The sequence below is a fragment of the Diospyros lotus genome, chromosome 1, assembly GCF_014633365.1.
Source record: "Diospyros lotus cultivar Yz01 chromosome 1, ASM1463336v1, whole genome shotgun sequence".
Classification (NCBI taxonomy): domain Eukaryota; kingdom Viridiplantae; phylum Streptophyta; class Magnoliopsida; order Ericales; family Ebenaceae; genus Diospyros; species Diospyros lotus.
Window position 1 is genome coordinate 32,293,839 of NC_068338.1, and position 24,427 is coordinate 32,318,265.

The 24,427-nt window shown below is 36.2% G+C and overlaps 1 protein-coding gene across 6 annotated transcripts; it reads right to left on the reverse strand.

Moving 5' to 3' along the window:
• Positions 1-7,249: 7,249 nt before the first annotated feature.
• On the reverse strand, positions 7,250-17,760 carry LOC127793594 (PHD finger-like domain-containing protein 5A). 6 transcript variants are annotated; one of them, XM_052324376.1, is made up of 3 exons: positions 17,576-17,725; positions 13,526-13,583; positions 7,250-7,861 (listed from the first exon to the last, which is right to left on the reverse strand). In XM_052324376.1, exon 3 carries the CDS (start codon positions 7,816-7,818, stop codon positions 7,486-7,488), a length of 333 nt encoding a protein of 110 aa, XP_052180336.1. In that variant the 5' UTR covers positions 7,819-7,861; positions 13,526-13,583; positions 17,576-17,725; the 3' UTR covers positions 7,250-7,485. The 6 variants fall into 6 exon arrangements, 5 of the variants coding, with proteins under 5 accessions (XP_052180336.1, XP_052180335.1, XP_052180338.1 ...); XM_052324375.1 differs by having other exon boundaries at positions 13,521-13,583; XM_052324378.1 differs by lacking the exon at positions 17,576-17,725 and adding an exon at positions 15,821-15,842.
• Positions 17,761-24,427: the final 6,667 nt, after the last annotated feature.

The window sequence follows — 24,427 nt, forward strand, 5'->3', positions numbered from 1 at the left end:
GGAAGCCACTGAAAGAGAAAAATAAAAGAAAATATTTAATTTGTTATTTTTTTTATACAAAAATATATCTTAATGACTCGACTCGACCGTCTGACCGGACGGACGGCGGCGGCGGCGCGTGGGCCAAGGGGTTTGCCCGCTCACAAAATCTGGATGCCTCTTAGGCCCCAAACCCTAGTGTGAGAGAGGAGAATAAATACCCACTCTCACCTCTTTATACAACCAATATGGGACAACCACCCACACACACACTTACACTCACACACTAGGAAAACCAACAATCCCTCACATGAGTGTAAGTGTGTATAACCAAACCGATCGACACGACACCACAGAGAGCAAACAACAAGTTATGCATCAGGGAATGTGTTTTTTGGACTTGAACCTCCCTTAGTGAGTATCTGTCGAACTTACCGAAGAAGTAGTGAGACCAGCTCTCGAATTACCCTCCTGGTGGTAAATCTAGACAACAGATATCACACACAACTCATCTTACACCTTCGAGTTCTATACGGTTGTGTCCATTTTGGTCTTGGACAATATCCTGAATTCATGAGAGCTCTCTAGAGAACCTAAGCCTTAAGAACAGTTCTCATAGAAGCGACCCACTTCTACTCTCACATAGGTAAGCATTGATTAAGAGCACTCTGTTAATACTCATTTTACAAAAGATACCAATATTACCTGAACCATCAACAGAATACACACTCTTATTACCGGGAACTGGGGAGGAACTATAAGTTCCTTAGTGTGTAGACTATGAATTATCCCAGCCAGTTTTCCTATTTAACCTAGATCTTGGGATCTCCAGTCAACTGGGTTAGGTTACCACCGAGTAATTCATTTCGCAAGCTTTAACCCCATTCCCTTTGATGTATTCCTTGTCACTCCTTTTGTCAAAGGATCTGCCAAATTTTCCTTCGACTTCACATAATCAATGGAGATTATTCCATTGGTGAGCAGTTGCCTTATAGAATTATGCCTGCGCCTTATGTGTCTCGACTTCCCATTGTAGACACTATTTTTAGCTCGCATTGAAGCAGCTAAGTTGTCACAATAGACACATATCACGTTTACAGGCTTAGGCCACAGAGGAATGTCTTCAAGGAAATTTCGAAGCCACTATGCTTCTTCTCCTGCTTTATCCAGAGCAATAAATTCTGACTCCATAATAGACCGTGCAATGCACGTCTGTTTCGAAGACTTCCACGATATAGCGCATCCACCTAAGGTAAACACATACCCACTGGTCAATTTAGTCTCCATGCTATCTGAAATCCAATTAGCATCACTAAACCCTTTTAGTACAGGTGGATACCTCGTGTAATGCAACCCATACTCTAATGTGTACTTTAAGTACCTGAGTATCCTGACCAAAGCATCCCAATGGTCACGTCCAGGATTGCTCGTGTATCTTGCCAACCTTCCTACCAAGTAGGCAATATCGGGTCTTGTACAATTCATGATGTATATTAAACTTCCAATGACCCGAGCATACTCCAAAGGAGATAAACCTTCACCATTGTTCTTCTTTAGATTAGAATTTGGATCAAATGGAGTAACTGCGGGCTTACTCTCAAAATGACCAAATCTATGCAATACTTTCTCGATATAGTGTGATTGAGAAAGTATATACCCTTCGGCATTCTTTGTTATTCGAATTTCAAGAATGACATCAGCAAGACCCAGGTCTTTCATATCAAAATTGGAATTCAGCATCCCTTTTGTGGAGTTTATGACACTTCTATTAGTGCCCATTATCAGCATATCATCCACATACAAGCACACAATGACACACTCGTGATTTATGGTTTTAACATAAACACATTTATCACACTCATTTATCTTGAACCCATTTGCAAGCATAGTGTGATCAAACTTCTCATGCCATTGCTTTGGTGCTTGCTTTAGTCCATACAGAGACTTTATGAGTTTGCACACTTTCTTCTCATGTCCCTTTACGACAAACCCTTCGGGTTGTTCCATATACACTTCTTCCTCTAAGTCTCCATTTAAAAATGCAGTCTTTACATCCATCTGATGAATGTCCAAATTGTGTAACGCTGCGATTGTGATCAACATCCTTATAGATGTGATTCTCATCACTGGAAAATAGGTATCGAAGAAGTCTTGCCCTTCTTTTTGGCGATAGCCTTTAGCTACTAAACGGGCCTTGTACTTATCTATAGTACCGTCAGCCTTTAGTTTCTTCTTAAATATCCATTTGTACCCAATTGGCTTACTTCCTAGAGGTAAGTTAACCAACACCCATGTCTGGTTTTGCATAATGGACTCCATCTCACTATTGATGGCCTCCTTCCAGTACGGAGCCTCTGACGATGTCATAGCCTCATTAAAAGTTTGAGACTCATCTTCTACCATATAGGTAAGAAAATCTGGTCCAAAAGAAGTAGATTTCTTAGTTCTTTTACTCCTTCTAGGTTCAACCTCGGTTTCCTGACCAATTTGACCCTCAGAAAAGCTCGCTTCGTACTTCCTCTTGGAACCACCATCACTGTGTCTTTCTTCCTTAAAAGGGAATATGTTCTCAAAGAACTCCACTTCTATAGATTCCATTATGGTGTTATTATTAATATCAGGAATTTTTGATTTTATCACCAGGAATCTATAGGCAGCACTGTGCAGTGCATAGCCAATACAGACACAATCTATCGTCTTTGGTCCAAGTTTGACCATTTTCGGTAAAGGAACTTGCACCTTTGCCAAACACCCCCACACTTTCAAAATTTTGTACGAGGGTTGCTTTCCATTCCACACTTCATAAGGAGATTTATCAGTCTTCTTATGTGAAATTCGATTCAAAACTAAGTTTACTGTAAGCAAAGCCTCCCTCCACAAGTTGTGGGGTAAACCTGAACTATTAAGCATGCAGTTAACCATGTCCTTTAAAGTTCGATTTTTCCTTTCGGCTACACCGTTTTGTTGTGGTGTATACGGTGCTGTGGTTTGATGGATTATACCATTAACCTCACAAAATTCAGAGAGAGACGTTGACTCATATTCACCACCTCTATCTGATCTTAACACCTTCACTTTCTTCCCAAGTTGATTTTCAACTTCTGTCTTATATGTCTTAAAGACATCTAAGGTCTCATCTTTATTGTGTAACAGATACACATAGCAATATTTGCTATAATCATCTATGAATGTGACAAAGTACTTCTTCCCACCTCTAGTAGGAGTACTTTTTATGTCACATAGATCGATGTGAATTAAATCGAGTAACTCACTGTTTCTTTCCACAGATGGAAACGGCTTCCTCGTGAATTTTGACTCGACACAAACTTCACATTTATGTCCTTTGTCAATACTGAAGTTAGACAACAGTCCTAAATTTACCATTATTTGGAGAGAACGATAACTGACGTGCCCTAACCTCGAGTGCCACACATCACACAACTCAACAGAATAAGCGGAAGCCTTGTTCTTATTCTCATTATATTTGGGAACTTGGGCTAGTACATTAAATTTGAACATACCATCAAGTAAATAACCCCGTCCCACATACATACCCCCCTTAGTTAAAGTGAACTTGTCTGACTCAAATACAAGTTTGAACCCATTCTTGTTCAGCAGAGTTCCAGACACCAAGTTCTTCGGGATTTTCGGCACGTGGCACACGTCATTGAGGGTAAGTATCTTCCTAGAGGTCCACTTCAGCAGGACCTTGTCTTTTCCGACCACAGGAGATGCAGAGGCATTCCCCATGTACAACTTCTCAAAGCCGTCAGCACTTTCATATGTGGCGAACAGAGCCCGGTCACTGCAGATGTGCTTGGTAGCCCCAGTGTCTATCCACCAGCCCTTGGCATTCGACACCATGCAGACATCTGTGACAATTGCAATCAGGTCGACATCTTCTTCCATCATGTTGGCCTGATTGTTCTTGCGCTGGTTGTTGCCATAGCTCTGTCCCTTCTTATGACGGCAGTCAATGGCCTTATGGCCCGTCTTGCCGCACACCCAGCAGCTCCCTTGGATGCGCTTGGTGAGGGTCTTATTCTTGGGACCCATGTTCACGTTCTTCTTCTTGCCTTGTTGTTTCTTGGGCTGAGGTTTTGAAGCTTCAACCACGTTGGCCCTTGCTTCCAGCCTGAGATGAGCTTTATCTCCCTTCCGATTGTCCTCTTCAATGTGGAGTCTGACAGTCAGATCCTCCATGGATAGCTCCTTTCGCTTTTGCTTGAGGTAGTTCTTGAAGTCTTTCCACGAGGGTGGTAACTTCTCGATCACAGCGACAACTTGGAATGGTTCATTTATGACCAATCCTTTACTCAGCAAGTCACTGAAGAGTACTTGCAGTTCTTCCAACTGGTTGACCACCAACTTGGAATCAACCATCTTGTAATCAAGAAATTTCCCCGCGAGGAATTTCTTAGTTCCAGCATCCTCCAGTTTGTACTTCTTATCCAGAGCATCCCACAGTTCCTTGGCTGTCGAGTAGGCAGTACAATATACGTTGTACAGTGAGTCCGCCAAGGCACTTAGGATGTAGTTCCGGCACAGGAAGTCCGTATGCATCCATGCTTCCTTGGCAACTACTTCCTCTGCAGTTGCATTCTCCGGAGTGACTGGGCATGCTTCCTTCAGGATATGCGTCAAATTCAGAGTGGTCAGATAAAATACCATCTATTGTTGCCATCTCTTAAAATCCTCCCCATTGAACTGCTGTGGCTTCTCAACATGAGTTGCTAGTTTGGTAGCAATTGGTCCAACGGCAGCGGCCGAAATAGCAACAGAAGCCGTAGGGACGTTGGTGTTAGGGGCAGCCATATTCACTTTGAAAAGTTGAAGATGATTTTCTTTTTAAATTCACCGTCTTCAGAATGTTAGAACCACGGTACAACTGGTATGGCAAATACACAGATAACCAATGCCCCAACACTATGCAAGTAATGCAAAATACCACTTAAAAATGACAGCAACACAGATCAAATTAAGTTCAACAACTAGCAGCCAGCAACAATAGATTCACAGCAACAGATATGAAATCGCATTTATTGCAAGAGATATATATATATATCAGCAGCAGAAACTCAAACCCGAAAATCAACGAAGGAAGAACTGAAACAACGAAGGCCGAGGCACGCTTGAAGCGCTGTCCTGAAGACAGTGACGCCCTGCTCCGATCACCAACAGGCTTCGGCGTCTGTCAACGCAGGATTCAACGGCCAACTCCGGGGGAACGGCGACCAAGCTCAACCGGATCTAGCAGAACTCGCAAGGCACTCGCTCTCTGTTGGTGACACACGAGAAGTAAAAATGAAGATCTCTACCTCTCAACGAAGATCGACTAAGCCTTATATAGGCAGGTCGAAGAGGCCGAACAGACGCTGCCATCAAAGCAGCATTGAAGGTCGGAATGAATGCCGATGCTTGGAGAAGACGAAGCGGCCAGAAATAATTTCTCGGAATTAAATGGGGACGCTTCGGGAAGCCACTGAAAGAGAAGAAAAAAAAGAAAATATTTAATTTGTTATTTTCTTTATACAAAAATATATCTTAATGTCCTAACCCACCCGAACGACGGCAGCGCACGTGGGCCAAAGGGTTCACCCACTCACAAAATCTGAGTGGCCCTTAGGGCCCAAACCCTAGTGTGAGAGAGGAGAATAAATACCCACTCTCACCTTTTTACACAATCAATGTGGGACAATCACTCACACACACTTACACTCACACAATCAATGTGGGACAATCATCCACACACTTACACTCACGCACTAGGAAAACCAACAATAGAATCGGAGCCTCCTGTCACGGCGCTTGCTTAACCCAAAAATGGCAATATTGCCATTTGCCATCATGCCTCTCGTTCAACCCATGCTTCTGGCTCAAATGATGCAAGTCAAGTCATCAAAACTATTCTTCTTTTCTTTTCTTTTCTGTGTACTAAAGTAAGATTACATGGATTGGCGATCGAGTGGAGCATCCATCAAAAGTCAAAGCCAACGTGCCCCCACCCGGCCACCCCCACTTTTGTTGTCTGCATTCTGTAGCTTATGCCCATTATCACAACTCAAAACAATTTTCTATATTTCTTAGCCTCCTCGCCCTCATTTCCATTCTTTCGAAAAGCCTTACAATTCAATTGTTTTGATACGTCCCAGATAATTCAGTGACATCGTTTAAAACGGTTAAACTCTCCCATTTCACAATAAAATAATTCAGTTAATTCGATTTGCTCAATACATATCTCTGTCATCAACAAAACTAATTGAACGTATTTCTTTTTTGAGGACCCTCAGTGTTAATTAGTGGGCTGGTCAAATTCCCAATGCTACTCAAAACATGACATATTTGTGCCGCTGACGAAATGAATTCTATTGAACAGAACACAACGCACGGCCCCGCCCCCATGGTGTTTCATTAGCAACAGCTATAGCCAGTAGCAACCAAAAAAAAAACACTATCAAGGCAACAATTTAGCCTGCCACTGTTGGCAGTGCTGCTCCTGCACCACAATTTGTAGTGCAGCAGGTCACGTTGACTTTCATGTTAATTCTACGCCGGCGACAGAATTTCATCTTTGTCAATTGAGCAACCAATATAACGTCTATACAACAAAGTTTATTTCAACATATTTTAAAATTATCTAAGTAATTTTAGATAGCGTTTTTACGTTCTAAATAGTCTCTTTTTTTTTTTTTTTATCTTTTACTATATTCTAAATCATTCTATATAAATGGAGTCGTTGAGAGATTAATTCTAGCAATTGAGAGAACATATTCATAATGAAGAATTTTATAATAAGTAAAATGACTATATATATCCTCACCTCTTTCATTTTATACTCATTTTTATTTCTTATTCAAACAAAAAATTTCAAAACTTCTCTCTCTCTCTCTCTCTCTCTCTCTCTCTCTAAAGTACCCATCTAAAGTAGCTAACTCGCGAGGGTAGGAGAGAAAGACTTTACTTAGCATCAAGAACACTTAATTCAACGCTAAGTGCCACGCGCTCAGGGACTAACATGGGCGCAAAAAAGCAGCCACCATTAGCAAATAGCAACAACGCTCTCCTCTTTCAGTGAGGGACAGATGAAGGTCACCCAATACCCTCTAGCTCTTGGTTGGCATTCAACTCATGTAATACAAAAATATCTTAATATTCAGAAATAACAAATATAAAAGCAAAATATATTTAAAATAATTGGCACCCTACTGTCATCTACCGAGCCATCAATCATCATCTTAAGGGGCTCCGCACCATTCTAGCCTCAGCAGCAAAACTTGAAAGCTTTTATATTTAAGTCCCAACTCTAAATTTAATAGCCTTTACTATCATGAAGAATTCAAATGCCGTCCAACATACCGGTCCAAGATCAGAGACCAGTGATCATAATAACTAACTAGTCACATTGATCCAGCATTTTCTAATTATGCCCATCCCCTAGAAGTATGTATGTTAATTTTTTTAATGATAACCAGCACAAGTTAACAACAGAATAGTTCAGCATCATCATCATCTTTTCTTGAATCCATATTTTTTACGTTCGTAGAACAAATCAGTTTTGGCACTCCCTAGATTGACGATTTTTGGACACCCATCCCTGTCTTTCTCCTGCTGCGTGCACTCTTTGCAATAATATGCATCAGAAATCCCCACTCCCCCGCAGATAACACAGCGTCCCTGAAAGGATCCATAGTTGCATTCATCGCAAACGCGCACCAGCGTGCACGGCCGCACATAGGAATCACAAATTACACATTTCCCATCGCATTTCTCACATAGCCGTCCAATGGCAATACCCGGCTGCTTCCTGCACATAATCAAATCGGGATGATGCTTGGCCATGTTTTAAGAAAAAAGGTCTTAGATCCTTAATTTTTATGGTAACCTGCATACAAATAAACTCATGGTTATGCTTCACAATAAGGAACGGCAAGGCAATTAACTAGCAATAAGATTTTCAAGTCAGGAAGAGGACATTGATTAATCAAAAGTTTGGTCACTAACTGTGAAGTAAATTTTTTTTTTTTTTTTTGGGGGGGGGGGGGCAGGGGGCTAACTGTTTGAATTTCAAACAATATGGGGATGAGCACATATATCAATGAGTTGAATGGAAACCGAATCCAGCGTAATTATTACCCCCAAACTAATCGGAAGAATTAAGGACAAGATGCATCTGTTCATTCTTTTGGTGTTTCAGATTCAACCTCTGCTGCAAAATATTTATTATTGTTATTTAAAAAAGACAACAGAATACCGTTGTTATAGTTTTCCCCAAATAAATATTCAATTCTAGCAGTCTATGTCCACTCAAGTGTAAAATATATGCTAGCAAGGAAAAGGTCTGGTCATTGTAAGCTTTGCACCTACCATTTGAGGTCACAAATCTGAGAACAACTCTGAAGTTCAAGAACATGGTCTCACCTACTGTGCCAGATAACTCAAATATTTCTTCTTATCTAAGGCAACGTTATTGAGAAAGTAGTGGAACGGAAACGTGTGGACTGGAATAAGAAATACTCCTCACTTAGATAACAGTAGAAATGGATGGAATAGAAGAAAAATAGCAATTATATCCTCTTAGTGGATACACAAACTTTTGTCATTAAAATTAATGTTGTCAAATTCCATTTATTTTCATTTTCATTCCATTCGATTGTTATTCTCTCCCAAATAGGAATAAACCCTGCCACCCATTCCCATCCCATCCCCCTCTCTCAAACAAGTGGTAAATAAGCTTTTCCAATTTACTGTAAAAACATAAATGTGTTAAATCATTCAATTACCAATTCAAATATTTCGTTTTCCAAGCAAAATGCCTTAGGAAAAGAGAGATGTATTACACAAAACGTAAATTCCATTCATTTTCCAGTTCTTAACAGATTTCTTCAAACTGAAGTTAGCTGTGAAAAGAACTTAACAGAGAAACGGAGAATATATTTACGAAATATATATTTCCTAAAGAAACTACTAGAGAAATATAAAATTTACTTTCTAAATATATATAAACTAGCGTATGCCCGTGCCTTTAGACACGGTGTAAATAATATTAAGATTAAAATACAATTATAATTTATACGTATTGTGTTGTAATAATTTTGCTTGTATTAAACGATTTACAAAACTCAAATAAGAAACAAATATATAAAATTTATAATATTCACTAATATTGTAAATCAAAATATAAGAGCAAGTAAAAAAAAATTTGTAAACACTGAATAAAAAATAAAAATTAAAATTATTGTATACTTGTTAACGTTTTATAATAAAAAAAAATTACTAAATCTATATAATAAAACACATAAGTAAGTGCTCTACAATTTGAACAAATTAAATTGAAAATTAAATATCAAACAATACATACCAACTGCCGCTAGTCGTGGCCATTAACTGGGGGGGGGGGGACCTCGGTTCGGGGTCAAAGAACCATGGGTTCACCCCGACCATTCTTGGTCAAGAACTCTTTGATTTTTATATTATTTTAATTTAAAAAAAAAATTATTATGCCTAAAATAAAAAATATAATTAATAAAATAAAATAGAATTAAAAAAATAAATAAATTCTTTTTGAATATTTACATCTTTAAGTAACTCAATAGGATAGATTAACCAATTTCACATTTCTTTAAGTATCAAAGATTCAACACCTAACAATAAAAATATTAAATTTCGAATTAAGCTTCCTACTTTGAAGTCATTATTTGAATAAAGTTTTACACTAAAAACAACATTTGATCATCAATGATTTAAAAAAGAGATTTTTCTTTCTTTTGGAATTGAATCATCCATATCAAATTCTAAATGTCAAATTCTTATACATTAAAAACTTATATTGTTGGTGTTTTTTATTTAAAAAATTAAGTATTAAAACTTATATGATATTTAAAAAACTTACACTGTTGATGTTTTGAATACTTAAAAACTAAGTATTAAATGCTTTAAGAATTAAATTATAAAAAAGTTTAAAATATCAAAGATTAAACACCTAAAGATAAAAATATTAAATTTCGAATTAAACTTTCTACTTTGATATTATTATTTAAATAAATTTTTACACAAAAATAACATTTGATCATCAATGATTTAAAAAAGAAATTTTTATTTCTCTTGGAATTAAATTATCCATGTCAAATTCTAAATATCAAATTCTTATACATTAAAACTTACACTGTTGATTTTTTTTATTTAAAACTTACATGATATTTCAAAAACTTACATTGTTGATATTTAGAATACTTAAAAATTAAATTTTAAAAAAAATTGAAAAAGAGTCCCAACCTTGTATATTAATTTTTTAAAAAATTAAAAAAAAATAAAAATTAGAGTCCCCAACTGTCACCAGTCCCCCAATTTTACAACATAATTATTCAATGCGAAAGACGTATTATTCAGAAATTGAACAATTTGAGTAACATTGCAACTACTAAACCAAATCAATTTCAAATAACCCAGAACTTGAGCCTAATGATCTCAAGAGACATCAATCACAAACAAATTGAAACATATTGAACCTAACAGATGAGATGAAAACAGAAAGAGTAGAGAAATCAAAGAATTTTAACACTTACAGGAAGCAAATTACAGAGGCTAATCCGATCATTGGAACTTCCCTTTTCGGCATTCTCCCCCCAAGGCTGCAATCATTTATAATTATTCAACAGCCAGGTCTTGTGATTCTCACCTTGTTTAGAGAGACCCGGATTCTCCATTGAGCACCGTCCGCTGTGCCCCTCCCTCTGTCGCTCGCATTGCCTTTTGTTTGTGATTCTCCATCACCCCCCTACCGCAAGCACTGTCCGCCGTGCCCCCTCCCACACCGGCTCTCAGATCGCCATCACCCCCTTGCCAGCCGCTAGCAGTGCCTCGCCCCCACCTGTCGTCGTCCCTCCCGCCCCACCTCATTGTCGTCACCCCCCCGGTCGTCGACGCTCCCTCCCACCCCCACCAACCGCAGTTGCACCCGTCAATTGCCTGAGTAGGTGGGTTTGTGAGAGAGAAAGAGAGAGACAGTGAGTGAAGGAGTGAGAGAGAAGTAGTGAGTGAGAGAGTGAGTGGGCGGGAACATCATTCATCTCAGCCATTTAACCATTTAAATGTCTCTTCTCATACATTTTGAGACATTTTCAAAAACCCTCTTGCAAAATGTCTCAAAATGGCAAGACATTTCAATGGCTGAGATGAATGATGTTCCCACCCACTCATTCCCTCACTCACTACCTTTCTCTCTCCCTGTTGCACCCTCTCTCCCACTCCCTCACTCACTACCTCTCTCTCTCTTTCTCTCTCTCACAGACCCACCCACCCACGCCATCGGCGGGTGTGACGACAGTTGGTGGGGGTGGAAGCAAGGGTCGATGGCGGTAGGGGGGGGGACAACAGAGGGTGGGGGGAGGGGGGCGGGAGGGACAACGACGGGTGGGGGTGAGGCACTACGAGTGGCTGGCATGGGGGGTGATGGCAGTCCGAGAGGTGGTGTGGGAAGGCGGGGCGACGACCGTCTGTGGCCTGTGGAGGGGGTGATCGGGCGAGGCAATGCGAGCAGCAGAGGGAGGAGCACGACGGATGGTGCTCACGACAAAGGGGCGACGAACGGTGCTTGCGACAAGGGGGTGATGGACAGCAAAAGGTAGTGCGAGCGACAGAGGGAGGGGCACGGCAGATGGTGCTCAATGGAGAATTTGGGTCTCTCTAAACAAGGTGAGAATCACAAGACCTAGCCGTTGAATAATTCTGAATGCTTGCAGCGCCGGGGGGAGAATGACGAAAAGGGAAGTTCCAGTGATCAAATTAGCCTCTATAATTCGCTTCCAATAAGTGTTAAATTCTTTGATTTCTCTACTCTTTTTGTTTTCATCTCATCTGTTAGGTTCAATATGTTTCAATTTGTTTGTGATTGATGCCTTCTGAGATCATTAGGCTCCAAGTTCTAGGTTCTTTGAAATTGATTTGGTTTAGTAGTTACAGTGTTACTCAAATTGTTCAATTTCTAAATAAAACGTCTTTCGCATTGAATAATTATGTAGTAAAATTGGGGGACCAGCGATGATCGAGGACTCCAAATTTTTTTTTTAAAAATTTTAATTTTTTTTAAATTTAATATACAAGACCGGGGACTCTTTTTTAATTTTTTAAAATTTAATTTTTAAAGCATTTAATACTTAATTTTTAAGTATTATAAATATCAACAATGTAAGCTTTTGAAATATCATGTAAATTTTAAATAAAAAAACATCAACAGTGTAAGTTTTAATGTATAAGAATTTGACATTTAGAATTTGACATGGATGATTCAATTCCAAAAGAAATAAAAATCTCTTTTTTAAATCATTGATGATCAAATATTGTTTTTAATGTAAAACTTTATTCAAATAATGATATCAAAGTAGGAAGCTTAATTCGAAATTTAATATTTTTATCTTTAGGTGTTGAATCTTTGATATTTTTAATTTTTTTAAAATTTAATTTTTAAAGCATTTAATATCATGTAAGTTTTAATACTTAATTTTTTAAAAAAAAAAAACCAACAGTGTAAGTTTTAATGTATAAGAATTTGACATGGAAGATTCAATTCCAAAAGAAATAAAAATCTCTTTTTTAAATCATTGATGATCAAATATTTTTAGTGTAAAACTTTATTCAAATAATGATATCAAAGTAGGAAGCTTAATTCGAAATTTAATATTTTTATTTTTAAGTGTTGAATCTTTGATACTTAAAGAAATGTGAAATTGGTTAATCTATCATATTGAGTTACTTAAATATACAAATATTAAAAAAGAATTCATTTATTTTTTAATTCTATTTTTTATTTTAGCCACAATAAAATCTTTTTTAAATTAAAATAATATAAAAATCAAAGAGTTTCCGACCAAGCATGGTCGAGGAGCCTAAGGTTTTTCAACCCCAAACCGAGGTTTCCCCCCCCCCCCCCTCCCCCGGTTGATGGCCGTGGCCATGGCAGCCGGCGGTGGCTGATATGTATTGTTTGATATTTAATTTTTAATTTAATTTATTCAGATTGTAGAACACTTTCTAATGTGCTTTATTATATAGATTTAGTAATTTTTTTTCTTTTTATTATAAAACGTTAACAAGTATACAATAACTTTAATTTCTATTTTTTGTTCAGTGTTTAAAATTTTTTTTTTACTTGCTCTTATATTTTGATTTGCAATATTAGTGAGCATTATAAATTTTATATGTTTGTTTCTTATTTGAGTTTTGTAGATCGTTTAATACAAGCAAAATTATTACAACATAATATGTATAAATTATAACTGCATTTTAATCTTAATATTATTTACACCGTGCCTTTAGGCACGGGCATATGCTAGTATGAAAATAAGAAAAAGAAAAAATTTGTTGTCAACAGCGATAGGGTTTCAGAATGCACCCATCGCAGCTGTAATGGGTTTCCCCCATCACTGCTGATGGACAGCAGGGATGGGAAAAACCATGGGTACCATAAGCAAGCATCAATTAGGCACAACTATGCAGCAAACATCAGAATACAGAAGGCAAAGGGGTACTGTGAGCAGAAGATATACCCTACCAAAACCAAATAGCTCCTATGTTGAAGTAGTAGTAGTCTCCAACAATCAAATGGGCACCTGAAAATTATCAGAGAAGGTAACAAATATGAGTCTACCAGACATCTATAAGCAACCAATGTATACTATCATGAATGAGAACAAGTGGATGCACAAATTTTATGAAAAAGGAAGAAAGCATGCAGGTGATGGCTTGTTTAGGAATACTTCTTAGATAAAAAGGGTTAAATAAAATATTTGCGTATTTCAAAAATAAGTTTGTAGGGAAAAGAAAAGGTTCAATAGTTTTACAAAAGTTGATAATAAGAAGATTTGATATAAACAAGTCTATGCCAAGTAAAACAAACAAAAAATGAGCAGACAGGCTTAAAGCCCAAAGGCCCCAAACATCAGCAACCAACCTGCTAAGTAAGCAATAATCAAATATATAAAAAAAGATCCACGGGTCTTAGCTGACAAATAGGGTACAAACAGGGATTGAAACACGGTGCACTACAGCTAACATCCACTACTGTTAGCTACAGTGTCCAAGGTAAGCTCTTCCCAAAGGCAGAATAGTTTTTCTATCTGAATATTTATTTATGAAATTTACATTACAATAAAGGCTATAAATATATGGGTCCAAAGTAAGGTTATAAGGGTTACATGTAATATATAACCATATGGAGTAAAAAAAAAAAACATCATGTTTGAAACTAAGAAGGAAGCAGACTTTTCAGACATCTAATTGTTCAACACAACATAAACATCTATCATGTATGGAATCTATACCAATGTATAACATCTAAGATATCCAACACCACAGCATCTAGATGATTCGTCACTCATTACTGTGATCAAACAAATTCAAGATTTGCATTTAACATAGAAATCTTTTTAACATGCTTGTCCCCAAGTTTTCTCAATAAAAAAATTCTAGTATTGGAGAAATAGATTTATGTTGTTCATTCAAAGAAAGAAGTTTATTTTGAAAATAGTAAAAACTAATGGTATGAAATTAAAGAAAAAATCTAACCACTTGAGTCAAGAATGTACAGATGAAAACATGTATGATATTAAAGTCTTAAAAAAAATAAAAACACAACAGAAATTATCCACTCAGCGATCACAAACATATAGGAGGACTCAGTTTGGACCCAACCATGCGCATCTCTGATGATCTTATGCCATACAAATAACAGAATCAGCTATATACAATCAAAACCATCTACATAATCAATCCTGACTTAACTAAGGTTGCCTAAATCAAATCCTACCCTAACCCCCACTAATTTCTAACCCTAACATGTGCCCATATGGCGTATAACATTGGCTCTTTGTGCTCATAGGTTTTTGAATAAAGTATGATTAGGTTTTTTAGGTTTGGAGTGGTTTCTGGCTTGACAATGGGTAGGACAAGGTTGAAATTTATAGGGTTTATGCAGATCAGGGTTCCAAACATTCAAGTTTAGGGACTGGGTGGGATCAATTTGGAACAAGTTAGGGTTCCAAAGAGTTGACAAACTTGCTTGCAGAGGCCCCAAAATAAAATAACACAGCAAGGAAGAGAAGATGAAACTTTTTTTTATATGAAGATGGTATTGAACTTTATCTTACCATTCCTTCGCTAGACAATTGCATCAGAAGGGCAATAAGTGCAAATTTTTGACATTATGAATCTCGTGCCACCAGCTCTAACTTCGATAGAATATGGTGCAATTAAAGATGGTGACGACGATGGAGGAGAAGATGAGAAGGGAAGGAGACAATAAAGAGAAGTGGAATTGTAACTTTGGGTTTCGCATATCCAGCTGAGATCAAGCAATTCTAGTCGTAGTAAGGTGGATGAAGGAAAAAGGAAATTGCAAAAACCAAAAATAGAAAAGAATAGGAAATGGAGAGGTGAAAAAAAAAAAGACTAGCGTGATATCCAAAAGCTCGTCAGTGGCGGTTCTCTAGTGAAACCCTTTCCTTGGCCTCAAATGAAAGTCTTCCTCGTAAGCTCAGGATTTCCTTATAGTTTTTCGTCCTTCCTGACTACCCCAAACACTTTCTCTATCAATCCTTCATGATATATCTCTATTTGTCTCTCTTCGCTTTGCAATACATAAAGAACCAAAACAACGAGCGAACAAACAGACAATTTTAATAACAAGGAACCATCCTAGAGCTAGCAAACTTAAAGATAAAAACTCTTAGAGAAATTCTATTTGCAACCATAATTTTTGCTCTTCACAACCAATGTAAGTAAAATTTTAGTTTTTATTATTTACAACCAGAGTGATTACTTTTTACAACCATCTATATTCTAAACATACCCTTCAAACACCTTTCCCTCAAAAGACACCCCACGCGCAACAAATCCTCTTTACACCACTCCTCATATCAAACCATCTTCAGACCACTGCCATCTCGTCGTTGCCAAAGTCGCTTGCCTTCTTCGTTGGAGTCCCTCGCTTTCTTGTCAGAATCACAGAAGCCAAGCAAGAAAGATTTAAGAAAATTTTATTTGCAGCCAAGTGTTTTACTCATCATCGCACCTGAACTCGAAGGTTCGGGGGCTTTAAAAGCACTCGAATCCATGATTTCAGGAAAATATAATTTTTCCGAACCCATGGATTCGGGAGAAACACAATATATATATGTATATAATATAATATCGCTGCATATATGTATGTAATATAAATGTATGGCATATATGTATGTAATATGAAGTCATTCTCATAAAATATTATTACATTTGATTGGGTTTGGCCATTTGCAATTCCCACCTAACAAGAATCTTTTATTTGGAATAATTTATATACAAAATCACGTCTATATTATATATATATGTATATAGTTATAATATGTAATGTATATAATAGTTTCTATATAGTTATAATATACTATAGTTATAATAAAATATATCACTATAATAGTATATTATATAATATAGTTATAATAATATATTATATAACTATATACATTCTCCTGAACCCATGGGTTGGGGAGAATGCAATTCTATAGCATTCTTTATTATAATAGTATATTATAATTTAACATGGAATTCTATAATAGTATATTATAATATATAATATTATATTATATAACTATATATACAGTCTCCCGAACCCATGGGTTCGAGAGAATTCAATTCTCCCGAATTCATGGATTTGGGAGAATTAATTTGTCCCGAATCCATGGGTTCGGGTGCTTTTAAAGTCCCCGAATCTCGAGGTTCAGGGTTCGAAAATCTCCCCGAATTTCGGGGTTCGGGGTTTGAAAGCCTCCCTGAACCCTAGGGTTCGAGGAACCCCAAATTGCCCGAACCCTAGCATTCGGGGCTTTAAGACAGGAGTATTTTTTATTTTTAATTAATCTTATTTTTTTAATTCATTTATCGTGTATGTAAATTATGTAATTGAACTAGTGATCAATGTTATAAATTGTGTTGTTTCTCGTTGGAATCATTATCTTCTTCGTCAAACTCCGACGTAAACATTTGCAGATAATAATCTTTCATTGACATCGCTGACAGTAATTGATAATTTTCAGTATTAATAATAGTGGCTATGTAGTACTTGGTGTTGAATAATAGTGATTGTGCGATGTTCAGTTATGGATAAGGAAAGTGGTTGTGGTAATGGTGGGTGAGAAAGTAGATGCACGCGCTTGAGGAGTAATGGTGGGTGGTTGAGCGTCAAAGATTTAAATGAAAAGCAAATATGAATTTTCATGTTAGGGTATTTTAGGAATATTAAAAGTGGGTTATGAAGAGTAAAAAGTATGGTTGTAAATAGAATTTCCCAAACTCTTATTCAAGTGTGGACCCTACATGAACTGTGCCTCGCGTAAGAAAATAACGAATAAAACATATGAAACTCGCAAAACCATCAATTCCGTACGAAATCGAATCCAACATATGTTTGATGAAATGTTTGGACTTGATAACATTAACAAGATTCAAGGCAGAGTTGATTTCCATTGGTATACCGAGTTCAATATGCAAAAAATGAACAAGTATAAACCCTAGATATAACACAGAAGTTAATAATCTTCACAGGGAGAGAGAGAGAGAGAGAAACCGAGACCTGCACTGTGGTATTTGGGATAAAACTTTCTCGAATGTTGGAGGCGCAGAGCGACGGAGGATCAGAGAGAGAAGGCGGACAATTATTGTCCTCCGCTGGAAAGGAGCATATATATATATATATATATATTACAAGAGATGAGTGCTCGAGAAACTTGGAGAAGGCTGGGCCTCTGGGGAGTGGGGCCGAAGCACGATGGCCCAAATCCAATCTCTCTGCTTTTTCTTTTAAAAAAACATAGAAAGTTTTGAGTGTGGAAAAAGAAATGAGTAGTTGATAAAAATCATTAATAAAAACAAGTGAGTTGAGTAGTCGTAATCACCAACAATTATTAATATTATAGAACATTTAAAGAGAAGAGAAAATACAAATTAAATGTAGATTCAAAAAGTATTATAAAAATCTTTTATGCTAAATAAATTTATCTTCTTTCATGGATATTGATATAAATGATCGAGCAACTTAAAAAATAAGATAACGAATTAGATTAGATTGGATTGGGATGAGAAAAATAAATAAATAAATTTAAATAATAAATTTTATTAAATAAGATAAAGTGCACGTTAATTGATTAAGAAGAGATACATTCTGGGATGAAAAAAATATATGATTAAGAATTCAAAATAATTTTTATTGATAAATACTTTTAATTTTTGCATAAAACTGATTGAGTTATAGATATTTATTGAATGAGAATAAAAAATTAAATTCATTATTCAATGTGAGCGCAATGGAGGAAAGAACAAAAAAAAGAAAAAAATGGAGAAGGTCCCCTGCTTTAAATAATCTATTTTACGTATGGACACACCTTTCAGAGTCAGTTGAGGGGGTTGAGGAGGGCCCTAGGCCCACGATCTACTCCCTAGCTAATTTATTGTTTATAATTTAATTATTATAAATTATTGTGGATTTATGAGACCAAAAGTGTTATATTTGCAATTAGCTACAAAAAATATATATATATATATTTAATTTGATTCAATTCAATATGACCCTCCCTTGCTGATGCTAGCTAAAGATAGCAATTATTCTTCAAATCAATAACAATTATTATTGAAACCAAATCGTATTTTAAAAATATATTTGGTAGATTACCTGTTTAAGTTTACATCATCAAGCAAGGGAAGAAAGACCACCCCATTGGAAATCCAGAATTGGAATCACAATGCAGTGTTCTAGTACAAGATTAGAATTCTAGGAAAATAACAATATATATAATCCAGACATGAAGCACTAAAAAGCTACCAAACCAAAATGATCGTGCAGTGCTTGCAAGAAATTAAATACCTATAAATATAGTCTAGCTTTTCGAGGACATAATAGTTGGGTGAGGAGTCATAATTAATCTAGAAGTTCTAAAGTGATCTAGTCTCATATATATATATAGTTTATTTAAAATGTAAATACGTCCATCCCTATGTGATGGATATCATCTCCAGAAAAGGGCACGAGCATCCCTCTGTGGGAAGAGGGCGCGGACATTGGCATGGGTACAGGGCAGGGATTTTACTCCCCCTTGAAGGCAAAACATTTGCTAAACGCGGTCTACCCCTTCTACCCTAACCCTTAATGGGTTAAAGGTGGCGGGCTAGCAGATACATACATCATTGCGAGACTTACGCCCTGAGGATCTCCCAATACCAATACCATCGCGAGTTTTGGGCGGCGTCACTCCTTAACAAATATATATATATATATAAGAGTCGGCCCAACAAATTTAGGAGCTTTAGACAAAAAAATTTGCCGAGACCTTCTCAATAGTATTATTTTTTTATAAAAAAAAATAAATAATACACCTTTTTACACAAACATTTCGTTTCTTTCTCAAAGTAATTTTCATAAACAGAGCATAGGCATACACTAACATACTAGAATCAGTTAATCAAATAACCAAAATAAAAGACAGCAAATCACAACTTCACAAGTTCATAACAAATCAAAGCCAAAAAAACACTCCCACAAGTACACCTATAAAGCCTCAAAAACAAAACTGAGAAGTTAAAGCTGAAAAAGAAACTTGTTGTCGCAGCGACTACACCAGCGATCGATGTGACTTTCAAAGCAGGGGCGCTGCTGTCTGGTGCCTCGGCGGGGACCTGGGGATGCATCTGCAGCTGCAGGCTCACCGATGGGAAAGGCTGTTTCGCTGTTGCTGCCAAGGGTGAGCAGAGTTGACCCAACAGTCACAATACAATAATACAGATCACAGGTGACAGATGCTGAAGTGAAGCCTAAAGGCTGAAGCAAACAATGAGTGTACTGTGTGCAGTGACTGTCGAAGCGCAAGCAAACATGCGAGAGAAAGAGGGGGGGGGAAGAGGGAAAAATTAGAAAAGGAATGTGAATTTTATGGGATTATGGGAATTGGGATTTGGGAGCAGCACTAATGGTAAAAAAATGAGAAATGGAGAAGGGAAGATAAAAGGGTTTATTATGTTTTGTATTTAATTTTTTTAATAAAAAATCTATTATTAAATATATATATTATAAATTTTTAAAATTAGGGACCTTCTAATTTTGGGGGCCTTATGCCCCCGCATATATGGCTCCATTGTTGGGCTGACAGTAATATATATATATATATATATATATCCACTAACCACACTTCCTTCAAGCATGCTAATCCATCTACCCACTTCCTTCACATTTGGTAAAAATGGGTTTAGTTATTCCCGTTGTAATTGCACATAACAATTGTAGATTTGAATTTAGATTTAGAACTAGATCTAGAGACTGTTATGGACAAATCAACTTGAGTTTATAACCCAAATTTATTATAATATGTTTTTAAAAAATTAACCAAATACCAGAAATATGTCAAAGAGCGTAACAAAATGAGTTTTAAGACACATCAATTACCAAATAATGTACATTGTGATGAATGAGAATGAGCAGATGCACAAATTTAATGAACATGTTGAATCAAATAATAAGGGTAAATCACATCAAAGATCATAAAATTTTGGTGTTATTTTTTTTATTTTGATCATTAAATTTTAATTCTTTACAATGTGATCACAAATGTTTGAAATTTTTTGCAATGTAATCACTTAAAAGTTTCCAATAAACCCCTCCCCGAAATTGGTGATGTGGCACTGATGTGGTAAAAAGTAAAACTCACTTGTTGATTGTGCAATAGCGACCAATAAGATGCTGCCACATGTTAGTCCAACTCCCATAAAACCCTCATTTTTTTCTTCTTCATTCTCTCTCTATATTTTCTCACCCATGGCTTTTCCTTTATTTTTGATTGTCGTTCGCCACTATTGCAGCCACCACCGATGCCTCCATCGTTGTTCGCCTCCAAATCCAATATCAATTCTAAATCTTCATCGTCCATGGCCACTTCTCCTCATTTTCCTCCACCTCTTTATCGCCCATCTTCGCCCAACAACCCCCGCCACTTGCCACCCCACTTGTAGTTAATGTTGAAAATATCGATATCGATGGAAATATCAGTACTGTGATTTGACAGAAATATCGATATCAATGGATATTTACATAAAATTTATGAAAAGTACGAAAATTTAGTTTAAAACATAATATTTTTTTAATGAAACTTTTAGTAATGTTAAAATAATCATATCTACAACCAAAAATCATATTATATTTAAAAAATCATATTATATCTAACAAATAACAACTAAAATGTATAAATATGGATATAATATATAGACGAGCTATATAAAAAATTAAAAAGCTTCCATTAAAAATTTTCAATTAATTTGCATTACACAAGTCATGCAAATTTTAATATCAAAATAAAGTCCTAGGTGATTCATACATGATGTGGCCAGTATCTTGATTTATACAATATTGATACCATGACATATAATTTGAATGATTTTAAATATAATCACGAGCATGTCATAAATAAACTTCTTGATTTCTTCCTACCATCTGTCCATATATAGGAAATTGTGTATCAGGATCATTAGAGATCCCAAAACCTTTATAGCCATCATTTCTAGTCTATAAACTAATGGATTCAAAAGTGGTTGAAATGTTATCTTCATTGGATAATAACATCCCTAACTGCATTTGATGGATTCTCCTTGTATAATCCTTATCAATAGCCCCTATGCTTGGACCCTAGCTCAACACCCATGGTCTTCATTTTGTGTGCAATGAGTGTATTATTTTTCACAAATAAATGGATTCAATGACAAACCTGTATCAGTATCAATTTTTTGAATAAAAGCATAATTATTTTCTCAATTGTCATCATCATCACCATCACTATTATCACCATCATCAGCACCATGAGATACTTGACTATTAAATTAGAATATTTAATCATGAGATGTTTGACTATTAAAATGAAATATTAATAATGAGATACTTGACTATTAAAATAGAATATTAATAATGAGATTCTTAATGAGAATGAGATTACTCACATGGGTTGAAAATTTATTTTATTTATTTGATAAAAACTTAACAAATTCTTATTTGAAAAGCTTAAATTTCATTTTTCATTTATGAAAATTTAATCGATATTCCACAAATATTTTACTAATATTTTCGGATATTTCATCGATATTTTGTAAAATTTATACTACAAGTTCACGAAAAAGATATTTTATGAAAATATTGCAGATATTTCTGAATATTTTTAGGATATTTTGACGAATAAGAGATTATACTCCCTATCTATATTGGTACCATTGATTTACGAAAATATCAAGGAAAATATCGCGAAAATCACGAATATTTTAAATTATGTCTGCGATACCCTCTCCGTCAAATACCCTTTTGATATTGACCTCGGATGTGGCCACCTCACCTTCACCACTTATATCAAGTGCTCATCCATCGACACCCTCTAATTCTCCATCGTCGTCAGCGTCTACACCATAACCTCCATATCCAGCACTATCATCATATCATCAATCCTCTCATGTCCAACTACACTTCCATGCAGAACTTCGGTAGCTTCAGCCTCGATTGCTTTGCCCCCTTCACCCTGGCGACCGACACCACTTTTGCCCTGCTCAACTGCTTCACCACATCATTAGTCTTCAATGAAAAAGAGGAGTTCTACAACACCGGCTCTGGCTCACTCATCTTCCGAGACTTGTACTCTTGCCAAGGTGTCACTCATTTGTCGGGGCTTGTACATCGCCTTTGGCTTGCTCACTGCCGCTTGGTCGCCTTGCCTCTCACACGCCGACAATCACTGCATCATTTATCTCTATCACAACGGTCGGCATGGAAGAGGTGAGGCAGTTGCTAGAGGCAACCATGGGAAGGGAGAGAAAGGAGAGAGGAGGCGACAAAGGGAAGGGAAAATAATTTTGCAATTGGGTGAAGGCATTTTCGTCATTTTGGCATGTGTCGATAAACCTATATGTAACCCATTTTGACAAAGTAGCAAAATCGTATTTTCTTTAGTGGGACCCACCCTGCCTTTAACCTAGTCTATAGAAATACATCCCAATACCATCGGCACTTGAATGGTGTCCAAATTGTTAATTAATAAAATAATTATTTTTACCACTTAAACCTATTATTTCTTTTGAATGCTGCATTTGGCCTAATCTTTGATACAAGGAAGGAAACATGCAGCAGAAACCGCGACTCTCCCTTGAGCAATCACTCGTGTATTTTTCTATTCCAACTCCCCAAAACACAATTTCATCAAATTCTACAGATCATACAAGTGAAATCTGCTCTGCTCGGACCATTTTCACTTAATTCAAAACACGATTAGTTTACTTCATAACAGAAGTTACTTTCAAAATGGATGAAAGATTAATGAAAAAATAGCTACCAAATCATCCTTGTGGATGCGAACCGTGATGGAGGTGTCAACGATGCGACTGGAAATGCAAAGGCAAACGACGATGGAGGCAACAATGGCTGGAATGGCGAAGGTGAACGATGATAAAGGAGTCAACAATGAGTGCAACAACAACGAATGACGACTAGAATGAGAGGAGAAGTCTTGGGCGAGCAAAAACAAATAGAGAAAGAGTGAGAAAGAGAAAGAAAAAAAGAAATGTTTTATGTGTTGGAAATAATGGGTCGTAGATAGTCACAACTAATAGTTAAAATGAGAAAAATTGAAGATAAAATAAATTTAAAAATTTTATGTGGTTCACCCAATATAGAGCATGTCCATGGACAAGTGAAAGAAAAATCTCACTAAAAAAAAAAAAATTAAAACTACTCTCAAATTATAAGGAGAAAACAATTATCATTCTCTCTAATAATAGGAGTAAAACACCTCTTACAATGAGAAACGAGATTTGAGAATTGGATGATTGGGGATACCAAAATTTTATGGAGATGGGGTATTTATACTTGAACCTCACCTCTTATCTTCTTATATTTTTCTTTAAAATATTCATTTGTCAAAAATTATGACTTGCCTAATTTTTTATTATCAAAAGTTGTGACTTGCCTAATTTTCTTTTGTCAAAAATTACAACTCTTTTTGCCTTTCCACATTCAACATTATGGAGAGTTGGACTGACACATGGCAGCATCTTATTGGTAGCTATTGCACAATTAGCAAGTGTGTTTTATCAACTCTGACAAGGGGTTTATTGAAAAATTTATAATGTGATCACACTATAAAAAATTTCAAATATTTGTGATTACATTACAAAGAATTAAAGTTTAGTAATCAAAATAGAAAAGGCACCAAAATTTTGTAATATTTGATGTGAACAAAAATAAAACTGCTATTCAAATACAAACCTTACATGAGTTGTTTCTTGCAAAAATAAAAATAAAAAAGTAGGACGTTCAAATAATAAATAACACTTTTAAAACCACAAATTTCCTATGGTCTCACATGCAATGTTTGTTTTATCCAATGCTCGGACTTGATTGCATCGATAGGAT